At 39.1% G+C, this 20,185-nt stretch overlaps 2 protein-coding genes across 10 annotated transcripts in view; both read right to left on the bottom strand.

The window, feature by feature from the left end:
• Window positions 1–4,300, bottom strand: part of FSIP1 (fibrous sheath interacting protein 1) — a 123,440-nt gene extending 119,140 nt beyond the window's left edge. For 6 of the 9 annotated variants that reach the window (XM_048484247.1, XM_048484244.1, XM_048484239.1 and 3 more), the window contains exons 1-6: window positions 4,209–4,300; window positions 3,214–3,345; window positions 2,113–2,284; window positions 1,509–1,598; window positions 839–1,002; window positions 283–367 (exon numbers count right to left, since the gene is read on the bottom strand). In XM_048484247.1, the coding sequence (XP_048340204.1) occupies window positions 283–367; window positions 839–1,002; window positions 1,509–1,598; window positions 2,113–2,284; window positions 3,214–3,345; window positions 4,209–4,238 (673 nt within the window). In that variant the 5' untranslated portion in view covers window positions 4,239–4,300. The remainder of the gene's footprint in view (window positions 1–282; window positions 368–838; window positions 1,003–1,508; window positions 1,599–2,112; window positions 2,285–3,213; window positions 3,346–4,208) is intronic. The other 3 variants (XM_048484240.1, XM_048484241.1, XM_048484242.1) reach the window with 3 other exon arrangements.
• Window positions 4,301–15,321: 11,021 nt separating this feature from the next.
• GPR176 (G protein-coupled receptor 176) overlaps window positions 15,322–20,185 on the bottom strand; it is a 36,797-nt gene continuing 31,933 nt past the window's right edge. The window contains exon 3 of the mRNA XM_048484233.1: window positions 15,322–18,096. Coding sequence (XP_048340190.1) covers window positions 16,986–18,096 — 1,111 coding nt within the window. The 3' untranslated portion in view covers window positions 15,322–16,985. The remainder of the gene's footprint in view (window positions 18,097–20,185) is intronic.

The following is a 20,185-nucleotide window of genomic DNA, read 5'->3' as shown; positions in this document are numbered from 1 at the left end:
CTCTTTTCCAGAGTATGAGTGGAACTCAGTATAATTGCAGGGGGTGGGAGGGAGATGCATTTTTCTTACAACATTTTACATTGGAGTGGTGGAGAAATGCCATTTCCATACATTAGATACATTCAGTGGAAGATTATCAACAGGATCTAACCCCACAGACAACAATACGACTTTCTTCTTTCCACACACATTTGATTCTATGCATATTTATTCAGATTTCCTTATTTTCTGTAATATCACTGAAAAAGAAAAAAATGCTATCCCCTTGTGTTTGTTACTTACTAGATGTTTCAGAGGCCAAAGCTAAAAACCTGCTGGAATTTTCAACCTCTTCAGCACTCACTGAGGAACTTCGAGATGTCATAGACTTTAAAAACATAACACAAGCAAAGAAAATGTCAGGATTTTGAACTGTGTCCTTATTGCTGTATGACATGTGTAGCCTTTGGGCTATCAACAAAAAAAAGATGTTGCCAAAATTTCTAGTAAATCCTGGTTTAAGCACACTGAACTAAACCTGATTATCAATAAGATCAGGCAAAAAGGGATGACAGAATGAATAGAATAAATGCTACATCCCAGCTAGAAATCTCTTAAAACAAAACAAAATGAGATGTATAGATTTAGCACAACTGTGTGGTTCATGCCAGCTGAGCATCTGGGACCTGTTATCATTAAAGAGTCATGTCTCAAGTTTCTAAGCCAACAGGCAATAAGTTCAGTTTGCAGATCATGACAGCTCCCACAAATATGCATTCACAACATTACTTCAAAATTAAATCATACATTTTAGTTGCCTTGGTGGCCAGGTCAGGTGGGACATTAATCAATTTCTAACCTGAAGTTCTTCCCACAGTTTTATTCTCATCTCTTTCCCTTGTTTTTTAATTGCCTTTTCTTGAGATTGTTTGTTTGCCAGTATCTGGTCCAACCTTTTCATCTTCTCTATGGCTTGTTGTATGAGAGGGTCCACATTGCTCTCTTTAGAATATTCCAGCTTAGCTGTCAAAAAGAAAATTAAAACCTGATACTGATATAGTCAAGTAGCTAACAGAACAAGCTGTGATCCAGGAGGCACAAAGTTCAAGTCTGATCTCTGATGTGAGTTCATTTGGTATCGTCAGGCAAGCCCCATTCCAAAGAGGACTATGAAAAGAGCAAAAATCAATAAATTCAAGAAAATAATATAGTGGTCAATTCCACACAGGTCAGTTCTGCACAGCAGATGCCTAGGAACAACAGCAGCCATCCATCTGCCTTTCAAACACTACTCAACTCTGGAAATAGGTTTTGAGAAATGATGTATCCAGGTTCAGCTACACTTTGTCTCTTTGCTCTTCCCCTCAAAGGAAAAAAGAAACATTTGGCCAGATTTTGAAATAACAATTGTCATTCTTTGTATGATTAGAGTGCTGATTTTTTAGTTTACATTAATCCCTCCCAAGCATACTTATGTGAAATTTGTGCATACAGTCTTCCCCTACCGATTCTGAAAATAATAAGAATACCTGTTTGCAATTTAGTTTGTTTATCCTGAGAAGAATTGCTGTAATCGGAACCCTTGCTTTCTGCACAGTCATCTTCAAAATCTGCTGGGCCTGAAGTATAGTCCAAAAAGAAGAAGCCATTGATGGAATTAACGTAACTATTATGATTAAAAACACTTGTTAAAATGCATATAAAAACGTTATTGCGCACTACATAGAAAAAACAACATTTATCTTGCGACAGGACATAGACTGAGGGATGGGATAAAAGGATTAAAAGATAAGAGTGTAATTTATTGTGAAGGCCTCTCTACCATCTTAATAATAAAATATTAAAATATTAGAATAGTATTACTATGTATGCAGGTGAAATCATATCAGAACCAACAGAAGCAGAGCCAAAGTGCAAAATTCTGTTCTTATATGCTGATTCATCCAGTGAAATGTACTCTGTCCTTCTCTTTTCTTTACGTTCACAGAACTCCTCAGCTGAGGCTCTATAAAGCTAATATAGTTGTCTATTAATTTACTTCATTTGTAGTCCACCTTCCTACAGAGTGTCAAGACGGAAAACTATAATATTGAGGTTTTTCTATCCTAGAAATATGTATAGTAATTTTCATACCTTCCACCTGAGTTGATTTCTGTATCAACTGCTGCAAAGTACAGTTTGTTTTTCCTTCAGATATTCCATTTGAAGCATTTGGGTTTTTTACTTTATGTTCCTCTCCATATTCATCATTATCTTTTGAACCATCTTCTGTGGAATTATGGTGAAGATCAAGGGAATAGTCAACCTAAAAATGGATGTATAAATTTACAGTTTTGCCAGTCATGTCATTTTTTGAAAATTGAGGTTTACTACATCCTAGAAAACCATTACATTATAATAAGAAATTCTACCTAATAATAAATTCTAATCAATAAATAATAAATTCTGATGAATTCTGATAAGAAATTCTACCAAATTCTAAGATTGTATGAAAGATTTGATGTATTTAGCCAATAATTTTGCTGGAGACTTGTAAATGAGCATTCACACAATCGCTTGTGATGACTAGAAAATCATATCTGAGCATGGAAGCTTTTCAGAGATTAGGTCTCTTTCTTCTGTGCCACAAACATCTGTAGAACATGGTCTAAAATATTTGTGGCCTTACTGACAAGTTTGTTTGGAGGAGGAAGAGAAGGGGGAGGAGAACCAGAAAATAAACAACATGGCAGATAAGTCTCAAGCTTGTACCAAATAAATAAGACTAAAAGATTTATTCATACAATGCAAATGAATAAGAAAGCAATCCTAAGTAAGTCTACTCAGAATGTTTCTTGGGCTTATTCTCAAGAAAGTGTTCTTAGGATTGAACTGCAAATGATGGCTAAAAGTATTCCTTGAAAAGATCTCCAGAAAGTTACTCAATTAGGTAAAGGCCTCTAAGGAAGTACTCTCTCTCTCTCTTCTGTCAAAATATATTGGCATTTTGAAGGGTACCACTTTGAGGATCACCTCTCTTTTTTCATACAGGTACATTTTGGCACAAGGAAAAGTATATAGTAAGTACATGTACAGTAAAAGTACATAAACATAAGACACACACACCAAAGAGGTATTTTCTTGGTTTCTCTAATACCACTGTGGGCACAATTATGAGCATCAATAGCATATTGGAATGAAAAAGTATGCCATGTAGAAATGTTGGCAAAAGAATACAGTGGTCATAATACTTACCTTAGGGATGCCTGACTCTGGTGTTAATTTCTCTAGGGATGCGCTTAAAACTCTGCTTCTGTGATTAATTCTTGAGCTAGAAGATGGCCTTGAAATTTCATCTAGGCTTCCTCTTGTAATATCCATTGTAATCTTAAGTAAACAAATAAACAGATGACGAGATATATGGCATGTGCACACTACACAGGTTCTAGATACTTGCCACCTGAAATCATCCATCTGTCCTCTTCCCCACAGGCATTTATTAGATGGTGACACAGCCATTTGGAAGGCTCATTCCGCACATGCAGAATAATGCACTTTCAAACTGCTTTCAGTGCTCTTTGAAGCTGTGCGGAATGGCAAAATCCACTTGCAAACAGTTGTGAAAGTGGTTTGAAAATGCATTATTTTGCGTGTGCGGAAGGGGCCAAAAAAGAGACTGGAGGTTAGTTAAGGGTCTAATTTCCCAGATCAACATAACAAGAATGCTTATGCAATTTTTAACATGCCTAATAAAGGGGTTGTTTAACTTTTGATTTGATAAGAATATAGACTTAGCAAACCTGGCCACAATATGCTATACTCCTAATGAAACAATTGTTTGATGATCTTATTCCAAGAATAATTTGCAATGAATGTGCAGAGGTAGGACGGTTGGGAATACTGCGCAGAGGTAGGACGGTGGGGAACCCTTCTCTCTCCCTAGTTACGGTGCAACTTTGTACTAGGAAACATAAGCTGTATATGGGGTTGTTTAACTTCTTCACTTGCTTAAAGATGATAGTTAAGATCCTAAAGCTTGAGAAAGGTTCCAGAAGACATCACCACAACTATAACATTTAGAAACACCACCTCTTCCCCACCTCTTTTCTTCAAATACTGATTTATAACCAAAATATGCATTTAATGATAAAAAAATTTTCACATTTAGTTTTAAAAAACGGTTGGAAATGCAAGGTTAAAACCCGCAGGGTCGGACAGAATTTGCAAATTAAGTCCTAAATTTAACTCACTCCAGAGATACTCCGGACAGAGCACCGCATGATGAGCACAACCAACCAGCCATGAAAGCCTCCGCTTCTTGGTTGCTGTGGTAACACGAGCCGCCAGCCAGACGACGGAAGTAGAGCAGCAACTAAGGGCGGAAGTTACAGCTCTAGTTTCTTCGAGTCATGTACGCATGCGGAATAGATACGCCTTTGATCGGCTTCTTCAGGTTTGAATCTCAGCGGAATATTTATTATGCAGGATCTGTGTAGCCACGGAATATAGGTGGCTAGCAATTCTGAAAAGCACTGTTACTTTAACGCCGCAGCGCCGTGCATCTGCTACATAGGAATTTCAATTAATTAGCACTGTGATATATTGATACTTATGCAACAGCCGAGTTGTAGCCGCGTTAGTCTGTAACAATAAAACAGAGAAGATTCACTTTAACCTATAGATTTATTGGAACCAAACGAATATATCGGTGGTGACATAAGCTGGTGTTTAGACTAAGGCTAGAACTATTTGTTTTTCCGGAAAAGAATTTGCAGTCTGCAGGATTTGAACCAAAACGAACAAAAAGCACAATAGGCAGAGAAGACTCCAGGAAATCAGTTTTACCAGGAAATTTTATTTTAGCAAATGAAAGGTAACACCATGTTAAAATATTGATAGCATCACAATATGCTTCATGTTTAAGTCAGGCTAAACAGCAACAGCTCCTAGATACAATTTTAATGTTCCTTTTCATCCACTAGGTGATGCCATCGGACTTGTATATTGCACATTGTTTTTGAAACCATCAGATTCACCGTGTGTGAATATTAAATGCTGTTGAGTGACTTCTGACTTATAACCCGATGAATGAATGTCCCTCAAAATGTACTTTCATTAACAGCCTTGCTCAGGTTTTACAAACTGAGGGCCGTGACTTCCTTTATAGAGTCCAGCCATCTCATGTTGTGCCTTCCTCTTTTCCTGCTACCTTCAACAGTCTGGTCTTCTAATGATGTGAGTACGGTAGCTTCAGTTTAGTATGTAGAATTTTAGCTTCTAGGGAGAGTTCAGGCTTGATTTGATCTACAACCCACTTATTTGTCCTTTTGGCAGTCCATGATATCCATAAAACTCCCCACCACATTTCGAATAAATCAACTTTTTTCCTATTACCTTTCTTCATTGTCCAACTTTCACACCCATATAAAATAATGGGAAATACTATGGCATGAATTAGTTTGGTCATTGCACTTAAGAATCTTTTCTATTTCCTTCATTGCTGTCCTTCCCAGTTTCAGTTTCCTTTTGATCTCTTGGTTTCAGCCTCCCTTTTGGTTGATGATGGAGCCAATGAATAGGAAAATCTTGAACAATTTGAATTCCTTTGTCAGCCTACATTACTGTAAATCTACAGTTTTGGCAAGGCTTTTTTTTAAAAAAAGTAGCTGTCTTTTAGAAATGTTTATTGCAATTTTAATTTGCCTTACTTTTGAGGGCCTTAAGGTTGTATTCATGGTTTCCTGCTCCTCCATGTTACTCTTACAACAAAGCTGTGAATTACATTAGGATGTGTGACTGGCCCAAGGTCACCCAGTTTATTTCACACTTGTGTGGGGATTTGAACCTGAGTTTCTCCAGTCCTAATAATAATCACTAACTTCTATAGCACACTGGTCTTCTCTTCAAGCTTCTCTTCAAGTATTATTGCTAATACTCAACTAAATAAATTGCTGTCTGTGCTGAGTAATTTTTTATGGGTAGGTAGGTAGTCCAGAGTTTAAAAGAGTTCTCTACTTCTCAATTAAAATTACTGCTAACATTGCATCCCTGCAGAGCAGTAATTGTGGACACATATCCAGCAGGTCATAAATTGGTCTCCTACTGCTAACTGTTTGCTTTTTTCTGTTCTTATGGACAAAAGATATAGACTTTGTAACCAAGAATCATTTGGTAATCAGTTCTAGAAATCTAATATATATGGCAGGACAAGCTGGTGCCAGGTCGTTTGCCGACAGCAGCATTAGAGGGTTCCTTCAATAAACAATAGCTGGTTTTTTTCTGTAAATAACTCAGAAGACTTTATAATATGGAGAAACGCCAAGGTAAATAAAACCACCTGTTTCTTTAGCTATGATGCCATACTCACTTCTTTCTAGTTAACTGACCCGCATCAGCTACCTTGTCATTGCTTGCAGTTTTTTTTTAAACTGTTAAGTCCCAGTTGAACTGCCCTTTGGCTCAGTAAGGAGCGTAGTCCCCCATACGACTGGCCTTGTGAAAAGATCTGGAAGAATTAAAAGAAGATGGTGGGAATATGGATGAAGATGCAAGGGAAGAAAATTAATGTCCTTGACATTTTGCCAAACTCTTCTTGAAAGTCAATAAATATAACAGTACATTTATATTAAAATAACCACCTTTGCATTAGCTAAAATCAGAGTTCAGCAGAATAATCTAAGCAGTAGCAATGGCAGCAAGATTTCAAGAGGTTTTCTTCCTCCTTATTCTACAGGAGTTTTTCTTTATGTGTGTATAAATGTATGAAAACATGAGGATTATGTTCCATGCATTTCACAGTCTACAAAGAAGCCTGCCACAGCACATTTATTCAGGGCAGAGTCATCCCCATTCCTATATGGAAAGTGCTAGAAGAGAAAACTAGTATGCAGAAGTAGTTAATGTGCAAGATTTAAGATAGGGAGACCCAGGTTCAGATCTCACTCATGCACAGAAGGTGCTGTCAAGTGGCCTGGAGAAAACCATCCTCTCATTTTAACAGAGCTTAATGTGTGGAAATGGGTGGTTGAAGATTTTCATGCATGGAGATAAATAATATCATAGTAGTGGCCAGGGTGTCCTTCACAGGTTCTGGCTAGGGAGCCCTTCCTGGATGGGAAAGATCTTAACATTGTGGTGCATTCCCTGGTGACATTTTGGTCAAATTACTGAAGTGTGTTGTGTGTGGGGCTGCCATTAAAGACTGTCCAGAAGCTACAGATTGTACAGAAAGTTTCACCCAGAATGTACACTGGAGTGGTTCATTTGCACCATAAGTTGTTCCATCTACACTGACTCCCAATTTGCTCACAGGCCCAATTCTAGATGCTGGTATTGACCATTAAAACCCTATATGGCTTGGGGTCAGCAAACTTGAAGGACCACCCAGTCCCACATGAACCTACCTGTCCACTCTTTCATCTTTTGGAGGCCCCTGCCATCTGCCATGTACCCCTACCATCTGAAGCAAGATGGATTGCAACCCAAGAAAAGGCCTTCTTGGTTGAAATGCAAAAATTCTAGAACTCCTTCCCCAAGGAAATTGATCTGTCTCCCTGTTAGGACTTGACAGTTAGATCACCAAAATCTACTTGACAGCTTGGCTGATGCAATACTCTACCTTTCACCTAGTTTCAGTGGGTGATGCAACCATGACTAAGCACATCTAGTGTGATTGCATCACTGCTCCCTGATTGGTTGAATGTCTCTATATGTATGCACAGAACAGTTTGGTCTATGCGTGCTTTGGTTATCCAGTTGCTGCGCTGCACTCTGTCAGACTGTTTTGTGCTTTTGGAAACAAGGAATAAAACCCTTCTGTTCTTTGAAGTGAACAACGCCTGGGTTCCTGTGTTTTCTTTTCCTTAACTGCTTCTGCTGTTACCACGACCGCTGCTGAGTGGATCCTTCTCAGGTTATGGGCCCAGCTCCTACGTGCTACTCGTGAGTAACAGTGAGTGTACTGCGTGCTGTGTGACTCAGCTATTGCCATGGCTTCCACTATGTCCGGCTTGCTGTTTGAGAGGCTGAATGAGCATAACTATGTGGCTTGGAGCCAGAAGATGGAGAGCTATCTCATTCGTGAGGACCTGTGGAATGTTATCTCTACCCCTCCAGCGGCCCCTACAGTTGCTGAGAGCTTAATGCAGATGAAAAAAGCACGCGCGTCTATTGTGCTAGCAGTGGAAAACTCCACAGTTGGTTTATCTGGGCGAAGCTGAGACTGCAGCCAAGGCGCAGCGGCTTTGAAAGGGATCTATCAGCGTGAGTCGGCAGGGGCAAAGGTCCTCCTCACAAGACAACTTTACAATCTCAAACTGAGGCCAGGAGGATCTGTGTTTGAGCATCTGAAGCAGATGCGTGAACTGTTTGCACAGCTCGCTGATCGAGGTTTACAGTTTGAAGACTCCCACAAAGTTTATCTGTTGCTTTCGCTGCGTTGGATAGCAGCTGGGACCAGTTGGTATGCAGTTTCCAGAAGCGCCGCTGAGTCTACTGACTTTGGATTACGTCACTGCCAAGCTGCTAGACCACCAGAAGCAGAGAGGGACTACCAGCTTCGAGCACGGCTGAGAAATCATCGCGAGAGGATTTTCCTGCTGATTCTGCCGCCCCTACTCCTGTGCTGTGAAAAAATGTTTCGTTCAAGGAATCCTGGCCATTTTGCACGGCCTGTACAAATGCAAAGGAAGCAGAGGAAGAACAAGCCACCTTGGAAAGCTTAGGGCTAACAGACAGGAATCACAGGCATCTGCTTTCCTGGTAACAAGCAAGGAGAGGCGACTCCAACTCACTATGGCTCATTTGACTCTGCTTGTTCTGGAGCATATAGTGAATAAGGAAAGTCTCCTTACTGACCACGCATGCCTAACCTGTTATTGACCACGTTTGTTTTAGCTGATGGCACCTTGTTAAAGGTGCAACTACAAGGATCAACATTTGTTCCTGCTCTAAATGGCTCTCTGAGTAATGTATATTTTGTGCCTTCATTTTGAATTTTGTTTTGTTAAGTGTTGTAAGATTGACAGCTGAGGGTTATGTGGTGGAATTTAGTGGGCAGACCCTGTTCTATTAAGAAACAAGGGAGAGTCTGTGCCACGGGTATACTGCAGAATAACCTTTATCAGCTAAATAACAATGCTGTAGGACAAAGTATGGCTAATGCAGTTAACAAACCTATGCATGATGACTGTATTCATTATATGCACCGCGCTAGGACATGCCAGTTTCAAAGTGCTAGGAAACATGTCCAGGTTGTGTGGTTTGAAAGCCAAGTCCTGTCCTAATTATCTTGATTGTACTGTGTGCAGTAAGGCCAAAAGTAAAGGCATTTCCTTCTACAAGGAAAAGCACCAGACAGTCAGGATAGGCCATTTGGTTTTAATTCATGCAGACCTTTCTGGACCATTTCAACCCAGTCAGGGGCATGCAAAGTACCACATGGTTTCCTTTTGTGGATGACTATAGCAGGTTCACCTATAGTCTTTTCCTGAAATCCAAAGCTGAGGCTTACCCAAGGTTTAAAGAGTGGGTGGCAATGGTGGAAAGACAGTTTTCACATAGCGGCTTGCCTCCAAACGGACAGAGGAGGTGAATTCCTGGAGTTCTGGGTTCCAGAACTGGTTGAGAAAGAAAGGCATACGTCACAGAAAGACCAACCCTTTCTCTCCTTTTGAGAACGGGTTGCTGGAGAGGAAATTTGGGGTTCTAAGCATACTATAAAAGCGTTGTTTGCTTCTGGATGCCAACATGCCTGAACATTTCTGGGCTGAGGCTGTGAACACTGCCACATACTTGACCAACAGAGTATGGTCTTCTAGTGTGAACCAGACTCCTTATTTTGCTGTCCCAGAAAGATCCATCTCTGGATCATTTGCATATCTTTGGCAGTTATGCCAATGTGCTGGTACCTGACGCTTCCAAAGGCGAAGGGGATCAGAGGTGGGTGAGATTGAGGTTTCTTGGTTATGAATCTGGGACAAAAGGTTTTCGCTTTGCAATAACTCCCTATGGGAAGGTTGTGATCTTCAAGTGCAAACTTTGAAAAGCATGCAGGATGGGAAACTATCCATGCTAACACAGAGGTTTTATACCTTTCACTCAGCATGAAGGTTAACAGAACTGCCAGGCAGCAGCCTGCAGCAGCTCACATCAACCAACTGCTTCCAGTAGTGGCAAACGTCCAAGAAAGAAAGCTGAGAAGGGGAAGGGCTGCAAGACAGTGACACTAGCAGTAGTGAAGATAGAGAAACAAATTAAAGTGCCTCGTGACTTGATAGGTCTACAAAGGATACCTCCTGACAGGTATGGTTTTTTCAAAAACGCCTATGTTTGTCAAGCACAGGTATCAGAGCCAAGCTCCTATAAAGAGATGGGTGTTAAAGCTACCGCCAGCTGAAATAGAGCTCTGGCTGAAGCTATGGCTGAGGAGTATAAACCTTAGTGCAACAACAGGTGTTTACCAAGACTGTTTTGCCAGAAGGAGAGGAGGCAATTGGGTCAAAGTGGGTGTTTCGAGGAAAGAGTTGCCAAATGGTACTCAAAGGTATAAAGCAAGGCTTGTCAGCCCAGGGGTTTGTACAAGACCGCTTAAGGAATTATGACCAGACCTATTCTCCCATCGCACGACCTGAGTCTTTGAGAGAGCTATGCTTGCATTAGCTAGTAAGAAAGGCCTTTATGGTGAAGCATTATGACTTCCAGTGTGCTTTTAAATGCTGAAATTGAAGGAAGCAATTTATCTGAAGCCTGCACCAGGGTATGAAGAAGCAGACCCAAATACTGTTTATCTTTGCATCGTTCTTTGTATGGTTTAAAAACAAGCTGGTGCTAACTGGTATAATGAACTGAACAGCATTGCTTAAACTGGGGTTTAAGAAGTCTGTTGCTGATGCATGTTTATATATCAGGGGAACTAAAAGAATCAAGAGGTCATTCTTCTTTATGTTGATGACATATGTGTAAGATCTACACAACAATTTGACAAATTGTACAAACAACTCAGTGACACATGTATGTTCTAAAGGACTTAGGTTTTATCAAACATTACTTGGGTATTGATGTCATATCTACACCAAAGCAAGGTTATCTCCTAAGTCAGAAGAACAAAATAAATGAGTTGGTGCTAAGACTAGATTGTCAAAGGCAAGGGCTACAACACCAATGTCCCTAGACTTCTCAGAAAGTTAGTGAAAGTGAGGAGTTCAACAATCCTGAACTGTACAAATCTGTTGTAGGTAGTCTCCTACATATATCTAACTGGACACGCTTGAGATATAGCGCTTGCTGTTAGTGCACTAAGCAGAAAAGCTAGCAAGCCCAGCAAACATGATTGGGAGGGTGTTAAACGCGGTGGAGTTAGGTAATCAAAAGGAAACTGGCTGATCATGGTTTACTGATCCAGTCCACGAAAAGCACAGAGTTAAGTGCGGCTATTGCAGATAGTTCATTTGCAGACTGTGGTGACAGGAAGTCCTGTAATTGGTTTTGTTCATTCAGCGGTGATGTAGCTATCACCTGGTGTTCTAGAAATAACAGACCATAATCAGCCTGTCCACTTCTGAGGCTGAGTTCATGATTGTCTGAAACATGTTCAGAACTACTTTGGGTTGAGACACTGCTAACTGAGTTGTGTGAATCCATAAAGAAGCCTATAATGCGTGTTTGATGATTCACAGACCTGCATCGCATTAGCAGAGACTGCAAACATGAAGACAAGAACTAAGTACATAGGAGTAAAGTACCAGAATGTTAGAGAGCTAGTACAGAATGGAACTATTCAACTTGCCTATGTTGAGACAGAGCGAAATGTTGCTGATGTATTTACCAAAGCTGTGTCACAGAATAAGCATCAGACAATGTTAGAACAGCTGAAAGTAATAAAGGTGCTGTCATAGTAGTTTTGGGAAGGGGTGTTAGGACTTGACAGTTAGATCACCAAAATCTACTTGACAGCTTGGCTGATGCAATACTCTACCTTTCACCTAGTTTCAGTGGGTGATGCAACCATGACTAAGCACATCTAGTGTGATTGCATCACTGCTCCCTGATTGGTTGAATGTCTCTATATGTATGCACAGAACAGTTTGGTCTATGCGTGCTTTGGTTATCCAGTTGCTGCGCTGCACTCTGTCAGACTGTTTTGTGCTTTTGGAAACAAGGAATAAAACCCTTCTGTTCTTTGAAGTGAACAACGCCTGGGTTCCTGTGTTTTCTTTTCCTTAACTGCTTCTGCTGTTACCACGACCGCTGCTGAGTGGATCCTTCTCACTCCCTTTATCATGGTCTTTCACCAGTGGGTGAAGACTTTTTATTTGGTGTTTCTCCATTAACTGTTATTGGCCTTCCTCCCTGGTTGTGTTATTATGTATGTTTTATTTTGTATGTATGTTATATTTTTATGTATGTTTTGTTGACTTGTTTAAATATTTTACATAAGCTTATATTTTCAAAAAACTGTTTTAATGTCTTGATAATTTAGTTTTTATGTTTTTATGTTTGCTGTGTTGGGATTGTATTTGGTGAAAACATGGGATAGAAATGTGTTCAATAAATAAATATGTTCAGTTACATGACAATATGAGCAAAACAAAACATAAAAAACCCTCACCATCTGCACACTTCTGATACTTTTAGCCCAGTGGTTCCCAGTGATTCTACAAAAATAGTTCAGGTAAGATCCAGGATTTTCATACCAGTTACTTAGAATTTGCTGTCCCTCAATCCCTTGTCTGCTTACAAGTGTGATGTGCAGTCTTCTCCATCTCCAACCTGGTCAGCCATACATCTGTGTTCTTTTGGCATACTAGTAGTAATCTTTGATAACTTGGGTACTCAGTTTTTCTCCAAATTCCACGTTCCCCCCGTGGCTTTGATGCTGCCTGCCAACCTGCCTAGAATTATCTATTGTGCTTCTGTAATTTTTTATGTTCTTAAAATGTACCATGAATGATAAATATTATAATAGAATGTAAGCAAGCATATACACTTTCTTCTTGGAAAAGGTGGTCTTGTTGTTTCAGTCACTGTGGGACCCAGTGTATTTGATTTGTTGGAGTGACTGGTAGGATGGAGGATACAAACGATTAAGAACCACATGCTTTGGTCCATTGGCTAGGGAGTTGAACCATTAAACATATAGGTCCAGTTCACATTTAAAAGTTCAGATACTATAAAATGTAGTTTGCTAACTGGATGAGACTTTTTGAGCCAGTTTAGCTACACTTCAGGCACACTAATGTTAAACTCCTTTGCTTGTAATAAAATAAATGTGATCTGTTCAACTAGGGAAAAAATGCATCATTCTTTCACACTTTGTATTTATGTACAAAAAAGGAAAGAACTTACCCTGTTTTTGATGAGTGGAAGAGTGATAACGAGGAAGAAATGCAGTACCAAGGAAATACAAAAAGTATCCCACTTTAGTTTACAAATCTAACATGCTGAGTGTCAAGAAAAAAGCTATCTTAAAGGATTTTTCCAGCAGAGTTCACCATTCCCAGACTATCTGCAGGTGTTAGCTAACCCCACAGTGGTGGTTACCCCGTAAGGACATCTTTTCGAGCCTGTTAATTAGATTGCAAAATTCAGCTGTGAATATAATATGGGAGGAGGAATTAACTTTCAAACTTGGAAAGTTATTGTAGCTATAAGCCACCTTGAGCAGGCCTCTAGAGACCTGGCATGTAAATTTTCTAATTAAATACTGAAGAGAAAGCTGTCTTCATATCAAAGAAAAGTTGAGACATTATGGAGAGAGATTCCAGATTTCTGGGACTACAGCCCAATTTCCAAAGCTCTTTTAGTAGTTGCATTTTGTGAGAAAAACCATCTGTCATACAGCTAATATAAAAACACAACCATATTGACACTATAGTAATAAAGCACATGTTTTATTGCAAAAGTTGTTATCAGTAACATGTAGACATAACTCACATTCCTCTGAAGCTTTGGGAATATTTAACAAAAATTCTCTTATCCTTTAACCTCTGCTCAAACATTTTTTCTTCCTTCAAACATTATGTAGATCAAACTGGGTAATTTATTGTAAATGAAGGAATGCAGGAGTTTTTTCTCTTGGAAAAACCACACTTTAGATAAAAGTTTTTCATTAAACAAGCAGAATATCACCCAACAGCTCAGCATGCACAAAATTGTTACTCTAAAGCAGTAGTGCAAGGACTCAAAAGGACTGCTATCAGTTTTGTGCTTTTGGAGAACTATAGTGGCCACATTTTTATAGAAAAGGTTGTTTGTAAGTGAAAAAGACAAACTAGCCTCCAGATTGGCTTAGGAAGTGAAACAATTAAAAAGCTACATCCATAATCTTCAGGAGGGATAAGCACATGATGTACAGCACAGTGTCTGGACACACTTGGATAGCTTGTTGTTTTGATGGGTAGCTTGTTGTTTTGATGGACCTTGTTTTGTGAAATGCACTATGCCATTAAGGTAAGCAACTGCAAGAAATAGTCAGCTGTGCATTACTTTTGAATGTGTGTATTTTACATAAGAGAAGTGTAAGAAGACTAACTGCTAATGATTTTTATTATCTTGTGAAATTCACCACCCACTCAAGCTCTAGTCACAGGCAACTAGTTGTGCAGAACCACTGATGGTACCAGGGTCAGTGTACATATCTTGGCACATCAAAATGCAGTTTTCAGCTAGTTTAAACACGAAGATTTGAATGTGCATCCATGTTGGCTGTAAATGTAGAAGGCTGCTTCTGTATTTGGGTCTTCCTTCCTAGGACAGTTGCTCTAAGGGCTGAAAAGAGGCTAATCAAACATCCCCACCATTGCTGCTATTTATAATATACAACGTGTCTAGGCACTGTCGTCACTGAACAACTTTCTGTACTCATGATGGCGCTTTGGTGACTTTAGGTCACAATCATAGCATTGTGTGGGCAGCAACTGAATCACAACATTTTTGCAGCCTCTTTTAATCTGTATAAACATTTCCATTTAAAGGTATCTTGCAAGTCTTTTTCAGATTATTTTTTTCTAGAACATACAATGCAACAACTATAAAGATTCCAATAGAACAAATAATTATTCAGAGTTTTTTTGTATGTTCATGTTCTCTTTGCATAATGTGCACATCAGTTTGATTTTAAAAAATAACTCCAGTTGCAAGCCAAATAAACTCTGAATCTGATTGTGGTGGGTTTTCCGGGTTGTGTGACCATGGTCTGGTAGATCTTGTTTCTAACGTTTTGCCTGCATCTGTGGCTGGCATCTTCAGAGGTGTATCACAGAGAAAAGTCTGTTTCTCTGTGATACACCTCTGAAGATGCCAGCCACAGATGCAGGCGAAATGTTAGAAACAAGATCTACCAGACCATGGCCACACAGCCCGGAAAACCCACCACAACCAGCTGAATCCGGCCATGAAAGCCTTCGACAAACACTGAATCTGTTCATTCAGTGTGGTAGAAATTAACAATGAATCACAGATGTTGTTCTATTACGCTACTCCTTGGAAGTTGAAAGTACTAGATCAGTATGTATGGTCTTAAAAATCCTTCACTTTCAAGGAGAGAACCTAAGGTAAACCAAGTGGGTCAAATTTGAGGAAAATCTAACTATGATGAATCACAGGCAAGTAACCAGAGTGTACAACCTATCTGAAGTTAATTCATTTCTCAGAAAAGAACTGAACTTCCTCGTGGCTTGACATTTCTAAGCCATAGTGAAGAAGTATTTTCTATATGTAATCCTCAGCGGACATGCAGTTTTATTTATATTCAAGATCTTAAATAATCGACCATGTTTTGTGGGCCAGGCAAAAATGGCAACCACATTCTATGTGCCATTTTGCCATGCTACATTGGAGAGGCACAGAAAAGACTTGGCATTAAAAATCAAAGGATCATTCTGACACAGTGATTAGTCACTTTAATTGAAACTAAGAGTCAGCTTCACAAAAACATGTTCAAAAATGTGTTATGCCTGATAGTATATGGAATTATTAAAAAGGTATTTCTGTACTTATTTTATAAATGGGTAGCTGTGTTAGTCATATTAGAAAATACCAACAAAAACTAGTTGTACCTTAAAGACTAACAACATTTATCTCAGTGTGAGCTTTCATAGCACAGTTCGTCAGATCGATATGTGATGGGAAACTGAACTGAGGAATTGTTATGGAGGTGGAGTGTCAAGGCTTAGCATGAATTCACACCAAGCTTTGACTCTTAAAAACCTCCAGTATGATTTCTCATCACCCATCTATCTGATAAAGCAAGCTATGACCCACAAAAACTCCTATTAAAATAAGGGTTGTTAGTCTTCAAGGTGCCACTAGATTTTTGTTCTTCCTCTTTTACACCTTTAAAGTCACCACTCAGTTTGCTAAAACTGCACAGTGCTCATCACAGTAAATGGCAGCCTGAACGGAAATACTTCAAAGGCAATGTATCCAAGATTATATGTTTATATTTAGCCAATACTTGTCTCAACAACAAGAGGCAGGCTAAAACAGTGTAAAACCAAGCAAGCAAGAAAAAAAATCTTACTAAATTATAAATGTAATTGTTTTGTTCAGTTCTGGCTTCTCAGAGCCACCTCAGATTGACAGGTGTTGTAGTTTTCCTGAAAGATGTTCAGGTTTTGGCAAAAGAAGAAGCATATTTATGGAGCTCCAGGGAAGTCCATATTTATAGAATTCTTTTCCGTAGTGCTCCTAATTGTAGAGTTTTTACCCTTTATGCATCTCTGCAGGTGTTAATTGTACCAGTTTGAAAGATCATAATAATATGTATAGGAGGAAGCAATCTTTGGAAGAGTTCCAAATTATGCTTTTGGAAGTAAACCAACTGTTATTTCATAATGGAGAATAAATGTAAATAAATATATGTGATATTTATACTGACATCCATTCATAAGGAACACTTTATGTTTTCATTTTGTACATAAATTGGCACAAAAATAAGCCTTTAATATATTGCAATCTAGCAAAGATCCATAGGATCACATATATGCAAGAAGGGAGGTGTGTCTTGTCACACACAGCTCCTGCTTTTACTAGGAGTCCACTTTTGGAAAGATGCTGACTTTATTGTTCCGACTGATTTTTCTTTCTGTTCTACACTTGGGCTGCTTTGTCTGGATTAGCTCTTCAGGGGTATTCCCCAAAGGAGGTAAGAGTCTTTTCTTGCTGTTCCGATTTTCTGATAGCCACTGTGGAGGCAACTCAAAAGGGCCAAAGCCTAGCTGCATGGAATACTTTTCATTAGCCAATTCTGCATCCGTTGGTATAGCTGGAGCCACTTGTGCACCAGAGTCTGCAATTACATGTGGCATAGTCCTCTGAACCAAAGTCTGTTCTACATCCAAGCTGGTTGTAGGGATTTCTTTCTGCGGGTAGTCATTGGAACCAGTGGATTTAGTTTCATTCTCTTCCTCATCCTCTATAGGTTTGAAAATTTGCTGTTGCCCAATGTGAAACATTTCCAATAGTTGGCTACCAGATTGGACCTGAGGTTCCAGGTTGGCATCTGTGGTACTTCCAGAACTGACAATGTTCCTCCGACTATATCTTCGGTGTAACTGCACAATTGTTCCTACTAAACATTTACGTACAGATTTGTTAACAGTCAGGAAGAGCAGAGGATTGGCCAGCAGTGATATTTTGGGCAGCCAGATGGCAGTGAGAAGCAAGAACACAGAAGGATCAGAAGAACTCAGTACAGTACGGTAAATCACCAAAATCATATAGGGGATACTGCAGAAAATAAAGATCATAACCATGGACAGCAGCATGGCATGAAGTTCGGCTTCTCTCTGGGAGGCATAAGGAATAGAAATGGTATTCTGAGGTGTTCTTAAGGCAGCAATGATTACTTTTTTCTTCTGGCTGGCGCTCAAGGCCCTGCGGATAAGGATCATGAAGAGAAACACCACAGCCACCGGTGTTATCACAGTGGTAATATTGTAAATAATTACATATATCAAATGGCCAATGGAGTAACTCCAGGATTCAGTGCAAGAGAACATTGCGTAAATATCGGAGACATTGGTCACAGCAAACACAGGAATGCTCACCACCACTGCATGTGCCCAGATGTAGATCACCAGATCTCGAGACCTGGCATCTGATATTTTCCTTTCCAGTGGGTATAAAACTGAATAGTATCTACCAAAAAAGAAACAGAAAAAAGGATGAATGAGAAATATTAAAACCCTCCCCACTGAACTACTTCTGAGTAAATGTATAACATATATAGAATAAATGTATAACATCTGTTGTAACAATTGTCAGGAACTTCCCTGACAGTAGTTAGGAAAAATAACATTTTTCTGCACAAATGGGAAGAAAATAGATATGCTTTTCAGTGAACTGAGTGATAAATGTTCATATTTTGAGAAATCATTGCAGAATTCATGAAGCTAGGAAGTAATATAAAATAGGAGAACATGGTCATCGTTATAAGCTCAGTAGATGATGCCACTGAGATGCAGGATTACATTTTTAAGGTTCAAATCAGCAACTGTGATGGGCTCATTAGTTTTAAATCCAGAATATTATACCTGACTTTTTGTGTCATTTATATTGCATAATCCAATATATTTTTCCTCCTGGCTTTCTGTTTAAATTGAAAAACAGCCTTTAACTTAATGCTATATCATAATTCCATTTTAAAGGTTAACGTGTAGGCTTTAGTATGTTTATATTACATTTTGAATTACTTTCTGTAGTGAGCAGAAGTATGCAACTTCCAGAATGTCCACAGGAAGCTGCAATCCAAAATTACAAAAAAAAAAAGAATCCAGTCTGAAGCTGCTATTCAACTTGCTTTCAATAGAAAGGGAGTGGATAACCCATTACCAAAAATATAGGTGCATTACTCCTCTCGCTTTGTCAAGGTGGGATACCACACAGGATCTCCAAAACAGGTTCCTGGAGTCCTTTGTTTCAAGCCGTTTCAGGAGTTTTTAAAAAATATACTTTATTGTTTAAAAACAAAGAGAAATATAAAACAAGCACACAAACATATAAGTGACAAACAACAAACAAACAACAACAAACATAGATAGTTTGTAAGTCAAGCATCCACGGCTACAACTATTTTCGAATTCCATATAAGTCAAACCAATAAATCTCATAAGTATTTATAAAGGAAAACAGGAAAAGGAACTTCCCCTTCAGCCTTTTCCATGTGGGTTTTGTTCCATTATCACACAGTTGCGCTTGACTGTTCTTGAGTCATTTAACAATAAACAAAAAGGAAAAAAGAGATTACCTAAGATAATGAATATTCGTATTAATATATTCTATTTCTAAATATATTGTTTCTTAATAGTTCTCCATATTACTTAACCATTACTATTGCCTATTCTCATCACTGTTATTAATACCATTGCTATTACTATTATCTATTCTCAACCAGTTACAATTAGTCTCCAGCTATATCTCAATGATTTCAGGAGTTTTAAAAGGGAGTTGGCTACATATTGCCTTAGAACCTACCAGAAATTACTGCTGATGGACATATTACAAGATCCACAGAAATTACTGCTGATGGACATATTACAAGATCCAAGTCAATATGTGGCTTATATAGATCCTTCTATCAATGGAGCATAACTTTCTTTGCCTCCGACTGCAACCTACCACAGCCAAAATGTGGCTTCAGAGGGGATGGGGAAATTCCCTAGGAACAGCACAAGGAGGTGTCAGAGGACTAACTTGTGAAAATTACACTCTCCTCTTCTGTCAGCTGAACTGTTAGGCAGGAAGCAGACTGGGGCTTGGCAGTTCCAGGAAAATGATGCATTTCTCTGAGGCAACAGACAGAAGACTGCTAGGTACAGACAGAATTTAATTTGTTTTTTGCTCAGATTCCCTGTCAAGTATTCATTGATTCCTATTACCATGGGAGTAAAAATACTTCAAAGAGATGGTTAAAAGAATAATGTAAGCATACCCAACAAGAACAGGCAAGCCATGACTTAGGTCATGTCAAAAGAAGGGATCTTTTTTCCAATTAATGCTTTAACAATGAGAACGGTGACCTCACTCCATAATGTTGGGTTAGTTATTTTCAGTCTAACCTATCTCCTAAGATTGTTGTAAGGATAAAATGGAGAGACTTGCATGCCACCCTAAACACAATGGAAGAACAGCAGGATACAAATGAGGTGAATGGGTTCAAAGAGGGAAATAGAAAGGGAAAGGTGCAACTGGCCACCATGGTAGCAGTGGCAGCTGGCAGTGAATGAGA

The sequence above is a fragment of the Sphaerodactylus townsendi genome, linkage group LG02 (genome assembly GCF_021028975.2).
Source record: "Sphaerodactylus townsendi isolate TG3544 linkage group LG02, MPM_Stown_v2.3, whole genome shotgun sequence".
Lineage (NCBI taxonomy): Eukaryota > Metazoa > Chordata > Lepidosauria > Squamata > Sphaerodactylidae > Sphaerodactylus > Sphaerodactylus townsendi.
The sequence above is the reverse complement of the archived record's forward strand: the minus strand, read 5'-3'. Positions and strand labels throughout refer to the sequence as shown.